Below are 22,864 nucleotides of genomic sequence, written 5' to 3' on the forward strand. Positions count from 1 at the left end.
CAAACTGGAGATGAAGAGAGGACATTCTAGATGAGATAGCTGGTAGAAAATGCCAACCAAAAAAAAAAAGGAGAAAAAAAAGCTACATTTGCTTAAGATCAGTCTTGCATTAACAACAGACTGCTGGTTGGTCAGACAGATCACATGAATGAAGCCGTCTGTTTTTTTGTTTTTTTGTAACACAAATGACCCTTTCTACAACCTGAACAAACATCTAGAGGTGGGAAACGTACATGTTTTGAGTTTTTGAACTTGAAGGGAGGCCCCTCATAGAAAGACCCACAGGTGTCATCACTGCCAGTGGCGAGACGGAAAGGGCGGGTCTGCTTTATGTCCACGCTGTTGATTACTTTGCTGTGTCCAGAAATTTCCCCAACTGAGTTGCCGGAGTCCCAAAGGATCGCTGCCCCAAATCTAAAAAAAGAAAAGAAAAAAGAAAAAAAAGAGAGAGATGAAGACGCAGAGTCATTCAAGGCTTCTGTCGGGATGACGAGAAGTAGAAGAAGAAAATGTACTTTTCTCATATGAACGAGAGTCCATTGATTAGGCCAGACAATACGATTGTCGAGTCATTCTACTGAACAGTTACATAAGTTAAAAATGTACACACCACACTTTTCACAAATGTAATAATAATAATTTTTCCAAACAAAGTTGTTCCCAGTAGAAAGTCATCAGTGTAATAGTTTCTCATGACGGATCGCAGAGCGTAATCCTTTCATTTCCTTAACAAAAACAGATATCCTTATTCTCACTTCTCTCGTCCTTCTCCAACAATGGCGATCCTCTGGCTATCTCCAGTCCATGCGATGTCCTTGATGGGGCCTGAAAAGGGGGTAAACTCATTCTTGAGAATGTGCTCCTTCTGGGTGGTGTCCCAGATACGGAGTTTTCCAGTCACATCTGAAGAAGAAAAAAAAACACAATGACAAAATGAGAAACAACATCAATGTAATAATTACATGCACACATTTATTGACTTGCTTACCTCCAGATGCAATATAGAAACCACTCGGGGAATACTTGGCAACATTAACAGTATGTGCATGCTCGGTGTAAATGTCTGCTATGGCTGGGTTCTGTAAAAGATGAGAAATGGAAGACATTAGAGATAAGATCTTTGTCAGACAAAAATCTAACCTTAAAGTTGAGTTTTTGATTGTTTAGTTTGTTTCATTTCATTTTACTCATAAGAATAACGAAGGGAATTCAACTGATGCGGCTTTATGACAGTGTTCACCTCGGCCACTAATAAGAGTCATCACACATGAAACCTGAATAATGAGAAAATGACATTTAACTGCAAACATTTCCTCATAGCTTGCAGTATTGCTTTCTAAGGCTAAATGACCCTCTGAACATATTTGTGCTGACCAGCAGGGTTTGAAGCACTCACCTTCATGCTGTACTACCTGCTACACATCTATATCACCAGGTGCAACAGGAGCTTCTCTCTATTTAAACATGCTGCTGTGCTGTATGTTGTGCAGTGACATGTTTGGGAAAGCTACAACTTGAAGAGCAGGTGGTGGGGAGGTGGTCAGCACTGTCCACTGGAGGTTTATCAGCTGATAATCAAACAGCAGTTAAGAGAAAGTTGTTCTCCAGGAGGACTTATATTGAGGGTCCCAGCCTGAGGGGTGCCAAAGATCTGAAGGGAGGCACAAGGCTTTAACTGCTCTGAAGCTGCTAGCTTTGCAGTTATATTGACTAAAATTATCACAGCACACTAACTACAAAGGTATTTTGATAAGAACAAATGTGTGTTGGCCTATTTTGTGTTGTGGGTCCTGGTGGGGCTTTTTAGAAACAAGTAGGGTGTATTCAAGGTAAAAAGGTTGAGAACCACTGACTTACAAACTTAAATGAACTACAAGGAGTTAAATGAAATGCAACAGAAGTCCAATCCCTTAACATGCTTTGTCAAACTATCATTGCAGACGATCTGCAATAAAGAAACTGTCCAGCTTCAGTACGATGTTCATTTGGATTTGGCATTGAAAGTGGGAATTACAAGTGTTAGTGAATAAGGAAAACAATGAGAGCCAGATGGGAACAAAACAAAAACAAAAAAAACACTGAAATAAATAAATCAAGCAAATTACATCAATGTTCCTGATGATGACACATTTCCCATTGGTATACAGGAAGTTGTTTCCTTTGGGATCGCCACCAATCACTTTCGCAACTCCCCTCTCCATCTGTGGGAGGCTGGCGAAGACATGTTCTAAAAAGTAGATTAGACAAGAAAGAGAATGCATTAAAAAGGTTTTCAACTTTAATGTGCACACACCGTACTTAAAAATACAATGCACATTTTGCCCAATATGACTAAAGAAATTGACTATTTTCACGCACCGAAACCATTTCTATTATTAGCACTTACATTAGCATGGACTAATGAGGACTTGACAAAACAACCAGGTCAGTCCTGATTGGTCAAGGTGGTATTCAAACTAGTCATACAGATTTGAAGCAGAGGCAATTTTTATTGAAACAAGAAAAGGAGATGTGAATGTTCAGCACTAAACAAAACTGCTTAGGACAAAATGTACCATTAAAGATAAAAGTGTAACACACCCCTCCCGTCTTTTTTTAAACACTGCAGCGTTTGAGACAGGAAGTTTCTATCTTCATGAGTTATATTGATGGTTTCACGGTATTACATTTAGACAATAAAAGCTGAATGCAATAATACTTTATACATCCTATAATTATCACTTTTTAAAAAAAGAAAAAAATAGTAATCGATTTAACGCCACCACAAAATAAATAGGAGAAGTGCTTGACGAGCCCTGGATCTGGGACAGTAAGAAGGTTGATACTTCCGCGTTTCTCATCTAAACACAGTCCTCTCATTAATGTTTATATTATCTTATTCACTCCTAACCACATGATAAAACTACTGAAACATCCTTTTAAAGCAGGCACAAACAACGAGTGGGAGATTTGCTCCCTGCCTGTCAGACAGACAGACCGGTCCGGACATGTCATAACAAAGCGATGCAAGCTCAACTATTTCTTCATTTGAGAGACGCTAGCTACACTAGCTAATGCTAACTTAAAAAAAAAAAAAAACCCGTCTGAAGAGCGCAACAACTTGACAAATACAATCTACACAACGACCCGTCCATAGCCATCACACATGTCAAATACATCCGTCTGAATCGTTGCCAATTTTACGATTTTCCATTTCGTGTCTGATGTGATGTGTCAGATTCGTGCAGCTATGGGCGAGGCTAGCAAGCAGCCACCCAGACGACTCGCTAAATCACATCGCCCACATAAAGAGAGTAGGCTATCATTGCATTTTCCTATCTGCCGTTGAATTTCTATACAGACTCACTTACTCAGTTCACAAGACATTTCCCTTCTGGTCACCTGCAAAGCGTTACTCTTCTGAATGAATGACAGAGTGGAGACAGTGAAGCACCCCTGCTGCTGCGCACTCCCAGATCACACAAACACGGAAGTGTGTGCAGCGCTGTCTCTGCCCATATATGGTGAACTCAAATACCACGCTGCTTCTGTGTCAGCCTCGAGCCATGCTCTGAGACCTTAGGGGGCATTATCCCCTGTTTACTGTCTATCAGGCTTCATGTCAAACGCAACATCTCTAAACTCCACCAACAGTAATGTTTTGAACAGTTGTTACATGGGCGTAACGTCATGTAATGTAAATTATGCCTGAGAACAGGGTTTTAAAACGAGGCCTCATAATGATTTCTGATGGACAAAATAGCAAGTGAAGATTTCAACAACAAACAAAAAAAAATCCCAAGAGACTTTGCCTGAAAGGTCAAATTCAGGACAAAATATTTTGGAGTACTTGATCATAAGATGAGCAACTTTTTCTCAAAGAGTCATTATGCTGCTGAACCAAATTAAATCCCTGATAAATTAAAGGACTAAGGATGTTGAATAAAAGTAGCCAGGGGGTTAGAGCTGGTCATTTTAAAACCTTAAGTCATCCTGTGAGTCATATATGCACAGTCAGTGTCACTCACCTGAAATAGGATTGGGAATCCCCTGACATGTCATCATTTCAAAGAGTGTTTCAAAGACCTAAATGTTATATTAAAACATTTATTAGATGACAATGTCAAAGGGAAATCACAACTTTACTTGATAAAGTGTTATTAGTGAGTTTGGACATTAGCTGTACTGGTAGTTACACATTAAAATCAATTCACTGGGCACCACTAGACATTTCTGGACCCCTGAGCTCAGTTCAATAACATCTCTGACAAAGTATAGCAGTTAATGCTTAACGTAAGGTGAAGACTATATAACCTCAAGAAGTCTAGCTGCAACATCATTGTGCTGATTAAATATGTTTCCTTCCCAGACTACACTACTGCTATTCTTCACCCATTTTCGACATTAATTCTTCATCACTTGATTAGGACCTTCCAAACACACTTTATTTTGCAAATTGTTAAAAGAAAGGTCAGACAGAGAAAAAGTAAATGCAGGTGAGGTAGAAACCCAGTATGGGCATATCTCAAAATGTAATTTAAAGAGATTTTTTTTTTTTTTTAAATCAAAATGAAAAAGGACTTTAATAATATAATGGTATTTTGACTTGCATTTACTTTGTTTTTACATGTCTTCATCTAGCTACATAAAGGAAAATGTACAGCATAACATAGGCTCTGTAACATATTTAGTGTTTGTTGCCTATGTGTTGTTGATATTAAGTGTTATAGCAATCTTAATGTTAAATTTAACACCAAAGATGAGATTATTGTTTCCTACACGTTCATTCTGATGGTTAATGTTTTGAATAATCCAAAGAGAAATCATGTCTGATACTTTATAATTAAATACAAGCATATGTTCTTTTCCTTGTCTCAGAGCTCTGTTGAACAGGTTTTACAGGCTTTTTGATGTGATATGAACTCGACATTGAAAACCTTTATCGAAGTTGTTGTTCTTCCTCTATTGTCCGGTAGAGTGCGCTGCACACACAACACTAAAACACCACAGAAGAAGAAGAAGCTCAGTCATTGCATGCCCCTAGTAACGATGGCGGCCGCCTTGAGAGGAAGCTTGGTAACATTGGTCAAGGTGAGTTCATAAATGATATTAACGAGCTCATTTTGTAAGAGGAATTAGTGTCTGTGGTTGACATTGTATTTAGTTAAACTCCTGCTACATGTTAACACCGTTAAAAGAGTCAGACTCGCCGGTACGTGTCATCAGTCTGTTGATGCTAAGATCATAGCTCCGCTGCATTCAGGTGGTTTCTGTGACCCCACCTGATCTAACACATCTGTAGTCAGTGAAATACTAGTCAATAGCATTGTCAAGAAACTGTGTCTTATTGTATCTTAATGTAAGACAATCAGACTGTCAGGAGACAGTGAGCTAAAGTAGGTTTAACCCTGACATTTTAACCCCTCCTGCCTTGCGAGAGAAACGCGTCCATTCATTCGCACAAGCTCACTGTCCTGAAAAACAGCACAAGTCACTGTGCATTTCCTTTCTCTGCATGCTTGTGATAAGACAACTTTGTTTCACTTGCCACTTATCTCAGACTTCCTCACATCACCAGGTTTTTAACCCTCAACCCCAGCATGTTGGATTTCTGAAGCCTATGAACTACCATTAACGTCAAATAAATAGTTTGAAATGAGATTAAATCAGCCCTTTTCATTTAACAGATCATGAATGTATTCTACTCATCAAGCAGCTCTATTTGAATAGACTAAATGAAATGATAAGGGTTCCCATGATGTTTGCTTAATTTTTTTAAATGGTGAAGTTTGTGAATGGAGCCCTGCTGTACAATCATGTGATGACACAAATTAAGAATAACACCAAGGGTTTTTTCTATCGGTCATGTAATAAATGTTCATGTGTGGGCTATAAAAAGACACAAGGTTGCTTAGAAAATCTTTTTATTTTAAATAAATCAGTCAGGATCTACATAAATAACTAATCTCAACCGTCTGTACCTGCCTCATATTGTCTACACTGAAGGGCATCTTTGTTGGCTAATATGAGTTATTACAATATAATAAACATTTGGATTATGATTTGGACAATTTTCTGCTAAATCAAAAAGTAAACTGTTACTGGTCCCAAAAAAAGCCAACACGATCCAGTATTTAATAAAAAAAAAAAAAAAAGAATCATTTTGCTGATTGAGTTGTAGTTTAGCCAACAGTGGCCTTTAACAATAGTTCTCATCATGAACGTGTCAAGTTAAATCTAAATGCTCCAGGCATCTTTGAGGAATACCATGGAAATAAGAAATCCAGTCAAAGTCAAACTTGAACCCCGAACATATGTCAACAAAAGAACAGTAAACTCCTTTCTCTTGGATCTGATCAGGTGTGTGAAATATAAATGTGTCACTACTTCAAATGACAATAACAGAAACTCGAGAGAAGTCGAAAATCATTTTACTGAAGCGTTTAGATCAGGGGTCTCCAACAGGTAGCTCAGGAGCTACTGGTAGCTCGCCTATAGGTTTTCTGACTGTGTAAAAAATAAAAATAAGAAATGTAAAATATTCAATTTTTTTTCTTGGACCTTGATGTGAATTTAAGACTATTGATTGGCTTGTTGCAATTTCACACAATAGCTTAATTCAGCTGATGTGTGCTGTGTAAATAAATGAAAGCAATGCGATGCAAGTAGCTCTTAACCTCTTTAATTTTTTTTAAAGTAGCTCTCAGATGAAGAAGGGTGGAGACCCCTAGTTTAGATCAAGCAAATGTTGAGAGTCCACTCCAATAATAATCTACAGTAAAAGATGTTTTATTTCTGCAGAGCAAATAATAAAGGTGGTAAGGTGTTACAGCTGATGTCCTATAGAACCACAGATGGAAAAAAAAACAGAGTTAGACTACGACTTACAGGTTGTTTCAAGTTATTAGCATATCCAGATATGTTCAGTAATAATAATACATTTGTTTTATGTTGCGCTTTTCTAAATACCCAAAGAAGCTTTGTAGAAAAAATCAATAAAGAAAACAAGCTATCAATATAAGGGGGAAGGATGGGACTTAAATATTGTAGGTGATGTTAAATAGGTGAGTTTTTAAAGATTTCTTGAAGAGACGCTCACTGCGATGATGGCAGTAGACATGTTCATGTTATCACTGCACACTTTAAGGAATCCATTTTAAAACTTTTTAAGATGCAAACACAAAAGTACATTTTATTTTTGCTCTGCTCGGCATCTGTGCAGAGCAAAAATAAAAATCTTGAAAAATAAAAATTCTTTAACATTAATCACGTGCTGGATGCTTTAAAACCATGTCGTGAGCGCGTCTTCTTTCCCATCTCAGGGTTTGAGCAGCCCTCGGTGGCAGCAGCTGGCCTCTCGACCTCTGAGTGTGACCGCTGGTCTCTGTGGCCCTGAGGCCCCACCGGCCCGTGCTGATGCCACCTTCAAGGTCACGATGGTGCCGGGGGATGGAGTGGGACCCGAGCTCATGACTGCTGTCAAGGACGTGTTTAAGGTACATTTCACACTGACGAAGAAATCATCTGTGGAGATATATGATGCACTCTCTCACTGCGATGTGAGAGCCGAATTATTCTTTAAAAATCGTGATTTTGTTTTGGTCTCTGTCGGCCCATGTGCAGATGCTCATGGCACGTGTGTTGATCTGATCTCAACATCGACCTCCTCTTGTCTCTTTAGGCAGGAGATGTTCCAGTAGAATTCGAGGAGTTTCACCTGAGCGAGGTCCAGAACATGGCTAGCGAGGACAAGCTGGAGCAAGTGTTGACCTCTATGAAAACCAACAAAGTGGCTATGAAAGGTAGCTCGACTCATTCTCTTCCTCGTGGTACATCCACACGTTTCTAGCTAACTGAAAACATGTGAAAGAAAATGGACGATCACTTGTTCACCCTGTCTTTGTTCATCCAGGAAAGATCCACACACCCATGGAGTTCAAAGGGGAGCTGGCTTCATATGAGATGAGACTGAGGTACAACACCTGTGCCACTTGATGAATTGAGCTCCTTTCAGTTACAGTGGCTACGGAAAGTATTCAGACCCCTTTTAAATGTTTCACTCTTTGTTTCATTGCAGCCATTTGCTAAAAATCAAAAAAGTTCATTTCATTTCTCATTAATATACATTCAGCACTCCATCATAACAGAAAATAAAACAGAAATGTAAAACTTTTTTCAAATTCATAAAAAAAGAAAAACTGAAATATCGCATGGTCAAAAGTATTCAGACCCTTTACTCAGTATTAAGTAGGAGCACCCTTTTGAGCTTGTGCAGCCATGAGTCTTCTTGGAAATGATGCAACAAGTTTTTCACTCCTGGATTTGGGGATCCTATGCCATTCTTCCTTGCAGATCCTCTCCAGTTCTGTCAGGTTGGATACGACAAATAAAATGAACTTTTTTGATTTTAGCAAACGGCTGCAATGAAACAAAGAGTGAAACATTCAAAGGGGTCTGAATACTTTCCGTACCCACTGTATGTGTTTATTTATTTATATAACTCCACCTTCCCTTTTCATCCTCTAGGCGTAAACTGGACCTGTTTGCTAATGTGGTTCACGTGAACAGCCTGCCGGGATACAACACCCGCCACAACAACCTGGACCTGGTGATCATCCGTGAGCAGACGGAGGGGGAGTATAGCTCCCTGGAGCATGAGGTAAATAACCCTCCCTGACCTCTGAGTAGGAAAAGAAAATAACTGTTGCTTTGCGGTTTACATGGACAGGTTTCTTCTTAACATAAGGAGTTTTCTTGTTTGTTTGTTTTTTCGTACCTTTAACTTCTTTGTGGCTTTCAAAATAAAGACATACTGCTTTGTCGGCTATTTAGAGCGTGCCCGGTGTGATCGAATGTCTGAAGATCATCACTAGAGAGAAGTCACGCCGCATCGCAAAGTTCGCCTTTGATTACGCCACCAAAAAAGGTCGAAACAAGGTCACCGCTGTTCACAAGGCCAACATCATGTAAGTACACAGAAAACTCTCCCTCTGTGTATCTTGAAATCAAAACGTTCCTTTAGTTTTCACAAAAGGTGTTTCTTTGGGTCGGGACTTGCGTAACAGTTTGGTCTTTTCACAGGAAATTAGCTGATGGCCTTTTTCTCCAAAGTTGTGCAGAGGTGGCCCAACTTTACCCAAAAATCAAATATGAGAACATCATCATTGATAACTGTTGCATGCAGGTACATACACAGCCTCACACTTAACTCAGTCAAATACATGATGAGCTTATCAGGGTTTCATTTGCATGTCTAATGTAAATGTTTCATATTATTTTTTCTAGCTGGTCCAGAACCCGTACCAGTTTGATGTGCTGGTGATGCCCAACCTCTACGGCAACATTATTGATAACCTGGCTGCAGGGCTGGTTGGAGGAGCCGGGGTTGTTCCTGGGGAAAGCTACAGTGCAGAGTACGCTGTGTTTGAGACGGTGAGTCCTCCCTTTATATTCTGTTTAGACACTAAGGTTGTGTCTGAAATCACACTCTCTTGCCATACTCTTTGTGATTTGTGTTCCTCTTTTTCAATGATTGCCATGAACACAGAGGTAGGGCGGAAGTGATTTTTCCAGTTGTTATTGTAAGGATTTTAAGGCGGTTGCCATGGTGAAAAAAAATGTGGTGTTGACCTTACTTTGAGTCAAACTAACGAAAGGCTAATAGCTCCGGACAAACGGCTACACGACACCCAAGTGTCTTTCAGGTCAGCCATGTGCCTTATTATCAATAACTCTTAGCCTTTATCAAGTCAAAATGGATTAACAACAAAAACATGTTCAGCCCCTGTACAGTGTGTGCCAAAAATACAGGATTCAGACCGTGTTGTTTTTATCCAGTTGATTTGTGCAGTAAAAATACTTTTTTTTTTTTTAAAGATCTGTTTTTGGCCTTTTGCCTTTATTGATAGAGGACAGTGGATAGAGTCGGAAAGGGGGAGAGAGTGGGGAGAGACATGCGGGAAAGTGGCCACAGGCCGGACGCGAACCCGGGCCGCCCGCGCGAGGAGCGAGGCCTCGCAACATGGTACGCGCGCTGTCGCTGCCGCTGAGCTATCGGCGCCCCGTAAAAATACTTTTTTGAACGTGTTCATGAGTCACTCTGGCCCTTCTGCAGCCAACCTCAAGTAGACCTTCCATATGGGCCTCATTTATCAACAATGGAGGTTCCTGCTTGTTTGTATACTACATTTTACAATACATTCTGGGATGTAATAAGTCTACTATATAAGGCAAGGTAATGTTCAGAAAAAAAGCAGACACCACTACATGTCAGTGAAGGCCATACATGTATGTAGAGCACTTTATAGTGAGCAATGTGTGATTTTGGAATCAGCCTGAATGTTTGCACTAGTAGCTATTAGCATAATATTCCTGTTGTTTACTTAACTCTCCTGTGGTCTGTCCTTTCTTAACCCCCTTGTTCCTTTTGTTCCCTCAGGGTGCACGCCACCCCTTTGCACAAGCTGTTGGAAGGAACATAGCAAACCCCACAGCCATGCTGCTCAGTGCTGCTAACATGCTCAGGCACCTCAAGTGAGTGAGCCACTTTTGGTTTCGTTCTACTGTACCTCGCGTCCTCCGCCCTGGAACGCAAGCCAAGCCTTCGAAAACATCCTCAAGTGTCTGTTTGTCTGGACGTGGACATAATGTGCCAGGCAGCTCAGTCCACCTCTTGATTGTTGTCGTTTTGTGTTGCAGCCTGGAATATCACTCTCAAATGGTGTCAGATGCTGTCAAGAGGGTCATCAAACAGGGCAAGGTAAGAGGGTTTGTTCAGCGTGTCTGAAACACTAACAGTATTAACACCATCACAGAAGGATTCCTGTTTATGGAATGAAAAGGAAACAAGGATGGAAACAGTGCTCATGTCAGCCTGTGTTTCAAATGTAACCATAACTTAGAGACATTTTCCAGATACCAGTAATCTCACCAACACACCAAACGTATCCAACATGTTTTTTGAGCCACAAATACCACATACTTATCCCACATGTCACAGCCTGCAGACTGTACTTCAGTATGTTAGAGAGCCTTTGATGACTCGCTTTGAGATTGTCATTCTGGATTTATAGGCTTAAATTGTTCATTTCGCTTTCTATTCAAAGTGTTTTTTTGTTCTTATCATGTGGTAATAATGCAAGAATAATCTGCATGGTTTTTTTTAATTTCACGTTTGGTCATTTGCACCTGCACAATGTTGTGACTAACACACACCGACAGAAACATCAGCATGAAGTCGGTCGATGGTAGTCCCTCAGATAATAAGGCACGGCTCCAAAATGACAAACATTTTGTGTAAAGGTGAACATTTTAAAGGCATCTCGGAACTGTTACATGTTGTTTGAAGTGCCCTTCCTTTCCCTCTTCCCTATCCTTTAATTTCCTCCTCTCCTTGTACCCCATTATCCTGTGTGTGTGGGTGTGTGTGTGGGGGTGTTTTCTTCCCCTCTGGCGTGTGTCTGTGTGAATCTGTCTTCACATCCCAGGTCCGGACTCGAGACCTCGGCGGTTATTGTACCACTGGCGACTTTGTGCAGGCTGTTGTGGAAAACCTGCGCCACCGACCTGTTTGCTAAGACGCGTTCTTCTCGATACTTATGGACATTTTCTTACATGTGGACGAGGTTCTTAACATGACTTGAGCGCATGTTAAGACTCGCCTTCAATCCAGATGAAAGTGTTTCACAGTTTTGAAAAACCAGATCTGCTGCATCCTGTAACGTTGAAGGCCTAAACTAGCTGTAATGATTCATTCATGGCATCAACTGTGCCTTGTGCTTTAGTTAGTCCTCTCTAGGACATTTCACATCATCTCCCCCTCATTTTGACTCTGCAAGACTTTCCATCCTTCCATGTTTTTAGTTTTATGAGGCTGATCAATTTGTCCGCCATAACACTCCTTATTTTCAATCTTCTGTGCTTGTGTATTAATTTATCTTAAATGTTACAGCCCAGTTAGCCATACAGCTCACTTCTAAGCTTGGACACATTGTCAAAAACTCATCAGTATGCCTTCATCAACACTTTCCCACCAAGCCGCTCCCCTTTCTGTTTCTTTTTCTTAGTCTAATAAATCAACATTGAAAGGTCTACAGACAGTTAACTGATGCTGACGTGTTTCCTCCCGTCATCATTCTTTGTCTGAAATCAAAGCGTGCATGTCGTTGCAGTGCTTTAAACTCCACTAAAACCTGAAATCATTGCTGCCAGTTACTGAACGGCACAAGACAAACCCACCCTAATGCAAAAAGCATGTTTCCTGCTCTGATATTAAGAACACTGTTAATATTTCAACATCAAGACCTCTGCAAGAAACTGCCAAAGAAACATCCAGCAAAACCAAAAATATTAACTTTCCGTGAAGGACTGTGAGAAAACTTAAATGTGGTCTTACTTAAACACAAGCTATGGTGGCTGCGCTACACCAGTGGGAACTATTGTTACACAGTGGATTATCTGTTTAGTTTTAATCTAACGACAACAAATGAATTTGGTACAGTTTACGTTTTTATCTTCAATATGGTGCTGTTTGTCCCACTGATGCTGTCGTCCAAACACTTTATCTCTTCACTTCATTCGTCATGCTGTTTGTATCGCTCTGCCCCAGTTTCAGAGACTTCACAAGTCAGTTGTTGATCATGAATAAAACATGTCGTAATATGTTTGTAACTGCGCTCGTGTTTTGATCTTTGGTGAAAATACATTTTTTGAATGTTCATGAGAATATTCTATCGTTGTTGGACGATAGTGTTTTCAATCAGGCTGTCAACTCTAACAGTTTTTTATAACATTTAAACTGTATCTGGTTTGTACCTTACTTGACTCATATATAAATGATCCTTCTCCAATAATAATTTGAATAAATAAAGAAGTGAGCATAGCGTATGAAATAAAACTGCTGATTATTCCAGTACACGACTGATCCCACTATAAGTGTCCTCTCTAAATGTGGTTTTGAAAGGCTCTCTAACATGCAGGCTGTCACACTGTGTGTATGTGTACATGTGTTGCTGCAGCTGTGAATACAGTGACAAACTGCCTTTATGTTTGCAACAGGTGCGTACAGGAGACCTCGGGGGCTATGCCACAAGCGACGAGTTTACCCAGGCCGTCATTGCTAACCTGGCAGCATGAGCTCTGTGTGTGCAAATCTGTCAGCTGCTGAGACGCACACATGCTTTTTAATTTACCTCCTGTTAACTGATTGTACGCACACAGAATATTTCAGCCACAATGTTTTCAAACCTTACTGTAGATTAATGCACAGCTAGAAGTTCCACATACTTTGGTTTATACATCCAGCATATCACATGAGCATAATGTGATGAATAATCAGAAAATGTGGAATTGAACTTGCAAAGTCTTATTATCCGTACAAAAATATTTTATTCATTTTCTTCTCTGTGGCAAGATCTTGTAATTCTTACTTAATGGTTTTAATGGCTGGACATTAACCAGCTGTCAAATCATAATGTATGTACACATTCACATTATTTATTGACTTCCAATTTTCATTTCAATTGTTTCTTCATTTATGATGAGAGAGAAATAATAAATGAGTTGTGACATCTTTGTGGAAAAATTCTTGTGTGAATGTAAATAGACGACGGCTGTGTTATTCAGTGTGCTCTACTACTAGACTTGGCTTCTCTTGTCAGCTCAGCCAGCACGCATCACCTCACAGCAAAGCCTCTATCTCCTAACATAGCTTATTGCATGGACTGGAGACCCCATAAAAATGAAAAGGAGACTGTCTGGCTGTGTCAGACGTGATGAAGTCACTGCATGCTGGCATATGATCTGTAGACAGAGCCACGAGGAAGAAGAGGCTGTACAGATCAATAATGTCTGTAGTGGTCGCTTACTGAAGGAAAGTGCTAAGAGAGGCTGTGCATGATTGTTTTCATCATCGTCTAACAAATGTGCATATTGTGTCGGAAAATTGTTTCAAGAATCGTAAAAAGTTACAAAATTCCAAAACCCAACTTTTATTTCAGGCCATTACAAAGTTTATTGTTTACAATAATAAAACATTGAGGGGACAAAGGCAAATGATAAAGAAACGATGAAGCTCGCTGTGTGTGTGGCATGGTTGTTTTATGGAAATACATACAGTAAGATACATTTTAATTTTAAGCAAGGACAACTTTAAAAAACATGTATTTCTATTGTTGCCATCAAACTGGAATTCTTTAAATAATGATTTAAAGAGCTGTGTGAATATATTTAAGTTTAAGAAAGTGTACAAGGAGAGACTTGTTCAACTTTATGAAATTAGAAACCCCTTGTTATTGAAGTGGACATGAAGTCAAAGACTGAATTGTCAGATTTGTTTACAGTATGTTGCTGTGATATTGGTAACCAAGTGATTGTAATTAGACAGGCCATCGAGATATCCCTTGTGTTATCTTTGAGAGAGGGGCAGGACAAAACGTGTATCCTTCTCCTTTCCAACCATGGATTGGGATACAATTATGAACTGGTGTCTGTTAATGTTGCATGTTTTGACATAATGTGGAACTAATTGAAAATTAATATGAATTAAGTGGCCTTATTGCTGCCCAGGCCTAACTGAATGGACGTTTAAGTAGGCCTACTTCACCTTTTTAAAACTGTAATGAATGGGACAATATTACGGCTTTATTTATTTGTATTAAATGTTATTTGAGATGCTGGATTTCTAGCCTAACCATAAAAGTCCTAAATGATTATTTTAGTCCAGTGTTGACTTTAGTTTTAGGATAATAGACCAACAAAATGAATCCATTTTTAAAATGGGTTTAACTTCAATTAAATATGTTTGAATAGGCAAGATACAAATCTGTTAACGGCCCTATTTCCTAACTTGTTACTATAATGATGACAGAATGACAGAAGCTTGTGTGGCTTTCAAGAAGCTTCTCTGAGCTCCTCAGTGGGCTGCGTTGACTGAAGCTTTGTAGCAGTTCGGAACCTTGCAATGTCGGGCCAGTAGGTGTCGCTGCTGCCCATGGAGAAACACAATGGGGAGACACTGGGCCTGGCCTGGGAATTTGCTGTTCGCTTCCCATTCTTCCTATGCAGACACACAACATGGCGGACTAGAAACGTCGGCCGACGCGCCCGGATACAGCGGATAAACCGGAGGATTTAGCACCCAGGAAGGCGAAGAAAGTACTCTCGGAAGGGGAGATACGTTTGGTGGAAGTAAGGATTTTTCGTGGGGTGCCTTTCTTTCCTGGGTTCGGCAGAAAAACTGACTGCGAAGTGTTGGCAGTGTGTCCCAGATCGTGCTTCCCTCCTCTGCTATCACCCAGGTCCCCCCACCCCGCTCTCACTCTCTGCTCGTGGGGTGTGGAGACAGGGGCCGGGGTTGAACAAACGTGGAAGAGAAAGAGAGGACAGACTCCTTCTTGGCTTTCCCCCCCACCTTTCCTCTGAGCCCTACAGGAGTTGTGGTGAGTTTTCTTGTTTTTTTGTTCTTTTTTGTTTTGTTGCGCAAAGCCCAAATCCCACTTGTTACAATGTCGCTGTAGCAGCATGTTTCCTCTCGCTCTAACAGTGTGACACCCACAAACAAGCACCCCCCCCCCTCTCTCTCTCACACACACACACACACACACACACACACCATTTAGTGTTACAGGGTCCATCAAATGTTGCCTGCGGAGTTCAACAAACGCAGATGCAACTATCAGGGTTTTGTTTGATAGTTAGAAACCTCTTAGTAATGTTGAAACATGGAAGAAGTGTCGCTCGGAGGCAGGGAGGGGAGATATTTTTGGCGAAGGGGGCTCTCAAAAAAAAAAGGGGGGGGGATTAAAGATGAGTGCGGCAACATTTTAAAGTCCGAGCTTGTGTCTCGGTGTATTGTGCTAACACGGATGCTGTTGCTGCGCTGGCAGTGGAACAAAGAGGGTCTAGATCTGTGCTGGCTCACTGGAAAGTACACTTTATTGATCATCGCTTTGTTATTACACGTTCAGAGAGAGAGAGAGAGAGAGGGGGGGGGGGGCACAACAGGAATGAGGTCGCCCTAACATTAATATATTGGGTCTGTCAAATCACAGCGGCTGCTTTGTGTTTGTGCTCTCTGACATGGAGACTCCCCCCCCCAACAACCTCTCCCAAAGTTTCTGTAATGATTAATATTCTCCTCTCTTTCTGGGTGTAACCGAGCATAGCATTTCAATGTTGTGGGTGTTGAAGTTCTTTTAATGCATTACTTTACTTTCACTTGAAGTAATGAGGATTTTCTCAGCTCATTAGAACATTAAGTATTTCTTTTAAAGGCTTGTTTGTTATTGGACATGTCGATGATTCGACATCCATGAATACAAGTTGTTGCTGCGAGACCATTGTACCAGTACCCGAGCTTCATAATGTGTCTAAGGAAGCATGGCACAGCTGGGCTGTTGGACTCTTTTTGTCTAAAGACATTCACACAGCTGGAAGCGAAGCTCAACTCCTTAAGTCTCTTTACAACCTTCTACTTCACAGAGGTCGCTGTGTCATGTCAGGAACATCCAGGTGCTAAAGGTAGGCCTCTTGGTTATCTCGAGCATGTCATCCAATGCTCACTTTTACTATTATTCATGAGCTCCTCCCAAAACAAAATCAACAGGTTCTTTTTAGGTAGAGAAGCTCTGATGATAACAAACAACAACAGTGCATTTCTATCTGAGTGTAAGGTTTGTCAAAGCGAGCAAAATGTCAACACTCATTATGAGTTTTGCAATCCTGTTGATATTGGTAGGATGCTGAGTGTCGGCTCATATACTCAAGTCCAGGTGTTGGTATGGGAAGTGAACTGATGTTAAAACATCTGTAGCTGCACCTCATGCAGCATGTGACTCCTCTGCTTCAGCAGGCCTACCTTGACCTGCAGCTGTCAGGCCTGGACATGTCTTTGCCTTTCCTAGCATGCTGTTCAAGATTCTCTCGTTGTCAAGTCAACCCGTCTCAGTAAAAGTCCGACTGGTGTGTCTGTGTGTGCGTGGAGGGAAAAAAATGGCTCCGAAATGCTAAGCTGTTATCTCTCGTCCGTATCTTCTCCAACCTATTTTGAGGAGAGAAAAAAAGGAGTTATTTCTGCGCTGGGATCCTGAAAGCATTTCCGCAAAGGAGATGAGTGATCCTCACACCACACTTTTCATCACTGGCCTAGTTTCTAAAAATACAACATAAAGTATAGCATGAAATCGCCTTGAGGGAACTTTGCTTGAAGTTTCGTTTGGCGGATCGGATCTTTGAACTGAGCTCGGCATTGTGAGATTTCACAATTTGCGTTGTGCTGACATAATATGATGAGTTATCTGTTGAGGTGGGGCAGCAGGAGGTGTATTTTTGTTTCCATATGTGTTCTGACACATTTTGGTATGAAAGAGCTCTGTAACTCTGCCTCGAACAGGATCGACACGACTACATTTATACGATTATGAGGCATTATGGAGCCTGATTTCAGACATGTTTGATATGTTATTCAGCTTCAAGCACAATTATTTGACTAACCTTTCATAAGGTTAGTCAACAGTAGAAGTAACCCCCTCAAAGCATTGTTTTACACCCTCCTGATGTTAGGTGTTTGATGTCTGTGATGGATTTGGCGAGCAATCTATTTATAATGTTTTATTTCTAATACATTTTACACTCGGAGCAAAACCCAAAAGGCTATTTAAGTGGACGTATTTTATCTGCAGAGAAGTTTCTTCTAGTTAAGTCAGTCACTTTCAACGTAATCCTGAAAAATGTTTAAACAAGAAAAAAACAATTCGGACAAAACTTTCAAATAGTTAATTTAATCGCCACGCAAATGTTTGGACGCTCTTCTTCAGCGTAAAGCCCATCGTTTAGCCTGGTTAGTCCTTCTCTGCTGTTTCGATGGTACAGCGGGGTAGGGTAATGGCTATACATGTTGGAGTTGTGGATAAAAGGCAGGTGAGTTTGTTTTAAGTAGAGGTTATGAAGCGTCATTGACATTAATGATTCCACTGGGTTGACATGAAAGCTCTGAATGAAATCACTTATATTAACTGTTAGTGTGTTTTTGCAGTGGTGAGAGGTTGGGGGAAAAAAACGATTTAAGTAAAAATCCAGATTCTTCTCTAAGATTTAAAATAGATTTTTACAGTATTATTATTATTAGCAGTCCCTGCTAAGTGCTAAAGCTCTTTAACTAGGTGGAATGCCAAATAGAGTAACAATGAATTCAGCCAGTCTCACGGATAACTCGAGCAGATCCTGACGTATGGACTCCGTCAAAAATAGACTTTGAATCATTTTGGATCGAAATCGAATAGAATTGCGACGCACCCAAAGAGTCCCAGCCTTGAGTGACAGCTATGTTAAGGAAAAGGATTATCTTTATTGATCCCCCAATGGGGGAAATTTGGGTGTTACAACAGCTCCAAAAAACAGTACCGTTGTCGTGCACTCAAGTTTCCCTCCAAGAGGAAACTTTGACGTCCTTCTTTTAAACAATGCCTTGACAGTGGAGGGTAAATTTTGATTCAAAACCCGCCGAGAGCCTCACTTATAAATATTTATATTTGCCCTTGGCATGGGCCAAAACCCGTTTGCATGACTGTACAGTCTTTGAAAGCAGCGTCACCTAAAGATGACAAACGGGAGCAGCGACTGCTGTGAAGTCTCTGAAGATCACTTCCTTATCTGTCAGAGGAAGAGGAGGGGACAAGAGAAGCAGGATGGTCACTTCAGATATGAGAAAACCTTCATTCATCCAGGGCTGGATGACATTCAAGTGTTTGTAACCCAGGGCAGAGTGTTTACTCAAAACCCTGCGAAGGCACACATTTGTGCTACAGTTGTTTGAACTCACAAATGTCCTTTTTTTTTTTGTTTGAAGACTCTCAGTCTCTACTCCTCGACATCAGTTGGCATTAAGTCTACAGTAGAGGATTCAAAAGTACGTCAACTTAAATGTTCAAATCTTCAAATGTCCAAGTTAAAATTCAAGTCAGAATATACGCAGAAACCTCCTGTCCTGATTGGCTGTGTTTGACATTTGGCGCCACAGGCCCTTTTTTGGTTGCTGCCAAAACAGTATTGAGCCCCTCTGACATGCCTTAGGTTCACACTGGATGTGAAAATCAGCGTTCACGTTTGGAAAAGGCAGAAGTGATAGTGACTCTGGTTTCATTTTGGCCGTTTGGCCCCACACCACACACGCTTCAAGGTCACAGTGGCTTCTGTGGGGAGGCCATGCTTTGCGCCTCCACATCCTCTCTGTGTCCAATGTGGGAACGCTTGAGAGAGGGCCCTGGCATGCTCTGTGAGAAACCCCACAACGAAGCAGACGCAGAGCAGTGCAGAGCTTCACTGCCTCACCGCTTTCACTCATTGAAACAAGTGAGTTTTTTTTTTCTTTTATCCTTTCAGACAGGCTTAATAACAGACACAGCGGTCACTCTTTCCCCGTATGATTAGCTGGAATACTAATCCAATGCTTCTCTTCGTCTTTTCATCAACTCACCATTTCATGAATGAAGCCAACAAGAACAAAAAACCACACCGGCAGGGAGTAGTATCCCTCAGAAAGGGAAGTCCAGAGGATTGTGGCTGTAGTATGTGGCACTGGGGACATATAATCTGTGGTCTGTTGCAGAGCAAGAGTCCTAGCGGCCCGGCTTAGACCTGCCGAGCCTCCCATGAAGAGAAGCATTCACAGTATTTCTGTTGCCCCAGACACACACACAGACACACCCCCACCCCTCACACATAGAAACAGTATTAATATGCCATGAATGGAGACAGACAGACGAGCATTATCTGGCGTTGCAGCGGCTCGAGAAGCAGGATGCCTCGGAGAAAGCCAGAGGGAAATGTTTCTCTGCATGAATGGCGAAGTCCCCTTGACCACCACCTCTGGTGTCACGTCCGCCCGGCCTGCAGGGCTTTGTGTCTGTTTGGTTTCCAGCTCACTTGCTCGCCTTAGGGATGGCTGCTATGATTAATTAATGACATTTGTTGGTTTAAAAAAAATAAAAATGAGTCCTCAAGCTCCTGTAGTAATGATCTGGATCTAACAAGAAACTCAAACTCAAACTGAATACGATGCTGAAACTATAGAAGTTTATCTTAACAGGCTATATTATGTTTTTCAATTTTTTAAAAGTCGATCTTCCGCTTCAGTCGTTCATGATTTCATCTTTCAGCAGGTACAATAGATACTTAGCCCACCTATGGTCGAAGCAGCTTTGAAACCCCCTGGCGTTTAGTCGGACTTCTCCCTATTAATTAAAGGACTACCTTGCATTGATCTAACGTCTTGGCCTTTGGTTGTCATGGTAATATAATTGGACTTCCTTTTATATTCTACCTATAAGTGTTCCTTTCACTGTGTGAATGAAATGGCATGGGAACAGCTCAGCCCTTTCACCACCGTGTGATTGCACGGGCACGGGAGCGACCGTCCTCATTGGCTGGTTGGGTTTAACCACTTTCATGCACATTGAGCAGCGAGTTCTGCACAATGGTGGCGACTCTGACGTGAGTGAAAAAGGCGTCCATGTCCAACTCTCTGTCTTGCGTGATGTATGTGTTTTTCATTTTCAGATTTAAATTGAAAATTTAACAAATTTGAATTACTGATTAGTTTGGTTTTGAGAAGACTCAGGTGTGAAGTCATTCCCAGCTCTGAGTTCTGAGGTGAATGGAACGCAGCTCTACTATCAACGAGTAGACTACCTCAAATGATCTGAGCTAACATGAACAGCAAATTGGGATCTGACAAGGGATGTAAAGATGAATCGTGAAAAAATAATTTTAAAAGCGTCAAGAGTCACACCTGTGATGACTCACAATGATATGGTCATTGTCAGCAGCTGCAGAGCACAATTTTCAAATTGAGGACACACCACCGTCTTTTAAATCGGAGGTGTTGAAGCATTTTGGCTTCCCAAAGACAGAAAATGAAAGAGGCGAGAAAATAACAGACAAGACAAAAACTGACAGGACGATGAGAAGCTCCAATCACCTCCCCCTGTTAGGAGACAAAAAACATTAAAGGTCCCATATCATGCCTTTTCTGGCTTTATATGCTGCTTAGTGTTTTTTTTCTTTTTCTCTCTTTTACACATTTTTCAAACATTAGTGATTGTGAACGTACTTTAGTAGACGCATAAATTCAATAAATGAACCCCAAGAAGGGCATAATATGAAAAGACAACACTGACGAGCGGGATAGCAGCCCTTAAAGGAACCTTTAATTAATTTGTCTACAGTCTCATTTTGTAAAATAAATCGTGACAAAGTCGTATCGTGAGCCCACTATCGTGAATAGCGTCGTACCGTGAGTTTAGTGATTCCTTACAGCTCTAGATCTGACTCGCATGTAATTATTGCCATGCACTCCACCTTCAATGTAAGCAAATCAGGAACTCCGAGGAGATGCATGTGATCTATAATTAGAAAAGTTCCCAACGTTATTCAAGCTAGTCCAGTAAGTCAGAGCTGGATGGATGGGAGCACCAGCAAGTCTGATTTGATTCTCTTCAAAAAGAAGCAAGCGTCAGGTCACAAGCGTACTGCTCATTCCCTCAGGTCAAAGAAATCAATTTTTTTTTCTTGCTCGTTTCCTGTCATAGTCTTGGGAAAGCTTGTTGCAGTTTTACACTTTTGCCACTGGGCAGCTCATCCCACTGGTGGCTGCTCTAAATGGCTTCCTCTGTGTGCTCCACTTTGTCTGAAAAAAAAAAACATGGTTGCACAAGAGACGCACAAAGTCAGGAGAGCACGAGCTGCACGACTACCTTGTTTATTTATTCGCTAATAGATGGGCATGTACATGTTTCCTCCGCATGGACTGGAGTGATGAATCTATTGGGAAGGTATTTACTCTCTCTCCTTTTTTTTCTTCTTCACATTCGGCTTCATCACTGCGCCATGGTTGAAGGCTAAATTGAAAGGAAATGGAAAAAGAACGTGAAAGTGCTTCATCAGTTATAGCTGCGGATGGAACATGAGAGTAAATCAATAACTGTAGTCGTGAGTCATTTCTGTGTGTGTTTTTTTTTTGATTAGAAGCTCTTTTAGCAAAGGTGAAACTATGATTAACTGTTTAGTGACAAAATGTGCAGTAACCCTAGAAGGAACATATTTAGAGCCTGGCTAAGACAGTTCATACGAGTGATTGTTTGAATGTTAATATCCTGTGTAATAATATAGAACATGTACAACGTGATGGTGTCCCCCATATTGAAATGGAAATCACAGAAAGCCATAACCACCTATGCTATCTTTTTAATAGAGAGCCCTGAACGCACTAAACCTTTAAGTGGCACAAATAGAAGCACTTGTCCACTACCGCTTCAATTAATAATGTCTTCTGCCAACACGTACGTCTGTTGAATAAAGAATCGCCTGCATTTAGACACACACGCACACACACACACACACACTAAAGACTGCTGCCTCTCAGGAGGCTTAAACACATACAGAAGCGTCTCCAGGGAGATGTAGTCTTGGGTTCACCGTCTCCAGATAAAAACCTCTCGGGCTCCTGCAGCATCTGTGAAATGAAGGTTGTCAAAAGGCACCAGCTCGTCTCACTTACACCTACCAACACAGTGACACGTCATCCAGCCTCCCTGGATGGTACACAGAAAGCAATGAGTCATGCTTCATTAAGAAAAATAATAAAGCTCGCTGATGTGCGCATACACATTTGTGACCTTGCTTGATTCTTGGAATATAAAGTTCCTATCTTCTCTTCTCTTTTGGGGGTTAATTTATCTCATTTATGTGTCTACTAAAGAACGTTCACAATCGCTAATGTTCGGAAGAGAAAAAAAAAAGTGTCTGTTTTCATGGACTGCTGCTCCATGCAGCCTAATCTGATCTGATTGGTCGGCTGCTCCGCTCTGTTGTAATTGGTAAGTCGCTCAGC

General features: G+C 41.0%; 3 protein-coding genes across 5 annotated transcripts in view; 2 read left to right on the top strand and 1 right to left on the bottom strand.

The window, feature by feature from the left end:
* wdr1 (WD repeat domain 1) overlaps positions 1 to 3,496 on the bottom strand; it is an 11,100-nt gene extending 7,604 nt beyond the window's left edge. The window contains exons 1-5 of the mRNA XM_079341281.1: positions 3,351 to 3,496; positions 2,106 to 2,227; positions 989 to 1,079; positions 756 to 903; positions 234 to 414 (exon numbers count right to left, since the gene is read on the bottom strand). Coding sequence (XP_079197407.1) covers positions 234 to 414; positions 756 to 903; positions 989 to 1,079; positions 2,106 to 2,227; positions 3,351 to 3,366 — 558 coding nt within the window. The 5' untranslated portion in view covers positions 3,367 to 3,496. The remainder of the gene's footprint in view (positions 1 to 233; positions 415 to 755; positions 904 to 988; positions 1,080 to 2,105; positions 2,228 to 3,350) is intronic.
* Positions 3,497 to 4,966: 1,470 nt separating this feature from the next.
* On the top strand, positions 4,967 to 13,549 carry idh3b (isocitrate dehydrogenase (NAD(+)) 3 non-catalytic subunit beta). 2 transcript variants are annotated; one of them, XM_079341287.1, is made up of 11 exons: positions 4,967 to 5,070; positions 7,302 to 7,475; positions 7,661 to 7,781; positions 7,892 to 7,952; positions 8,506 to 8,638; positions 8,812 to 8,945; positions 9,061 to 9,163; positions 9,265 to 9,411; positions 10,418 to 10,512; positions 10,678 to 10,738; positions 13,036 to 13,549. In XM_079341287.1, exons 1-11 carry the CDS (start codon positions 5,014 to 5,016, stop codon positions 13,111 to 13,113), a joined length of 1,164 nt encoding a protein of 387 aa, XP_079197413.1. In that variant the 5' UTR covers positions 4,967 to 5,013; the 3' UTR covers positions 13,114 to 13,549. The 2 variants fall into 2 exon arrangements, with proteins under 2 accessions (XP_079197413.1, XP_079197412.1); XM_079341286.1 differs by lacking the exon at positions 13,036 to 13,549 and adding an exon at positions 11,466 to 12,874.
* A 1,321-nt stretch (positions 13,550 to 14,870) lies between these two features.
* Positions 14,871 to 22,864, top strand: part of ptpra (protein tyrosine phosphatase receptor type A) — a 28,318-nt gene continuing 20,324 nt past the window's right edge. Inside the window, exon 1 of one of the 2 annotated variants that reach the window (XM_079341274.1) lies at positions 14,871 to 15,416. The gene's annotated coding sequence lies outside the window, so the exon portion shown is untranslated. The remainder of the gene's footprint in view (positions 15,417 to 22,864) is intronic. The other variant, XM_079341273.1, reaches the window with a different exon arrangement.

Source organism: Symphodus melops (genome assembly GCF_947650265.1).
Source record: "Symphodus melops genome assembly, chromosome: 4".
NCBI classification, from domain to species: domain Eukaryota; kingdom Metazoa; phylum Chordata; class Actinopteri; order Labriformes; family Labridae; genus Symphodus; species Symphodus melops.

Bases quoted from the DNA above. Each gene is read 5' to 3' on its own strand.
- idh3b (XM_079341286.1), top strand. From the start codon at position 5,014: ATGCCCCTAGTAACGATGGCGGCCGCCTTGAGAGGAAGCTTGGTAACA. The intron at 8,639-8,811 runs GTAAATAACCCT...TCGGCTATTTAG, and splicing joins ATAGCTCCCTGGAGCATGAG to AGCGTGCCCGGTGTGATCGA. The intron at 9,412-10,417 runs GTGAGTCCTCCC...TTGTTCCCTCAG, and splicing joins AGTACGCTGTGTTTGAGACG to GGTGCACGCCACCCCTTTGC.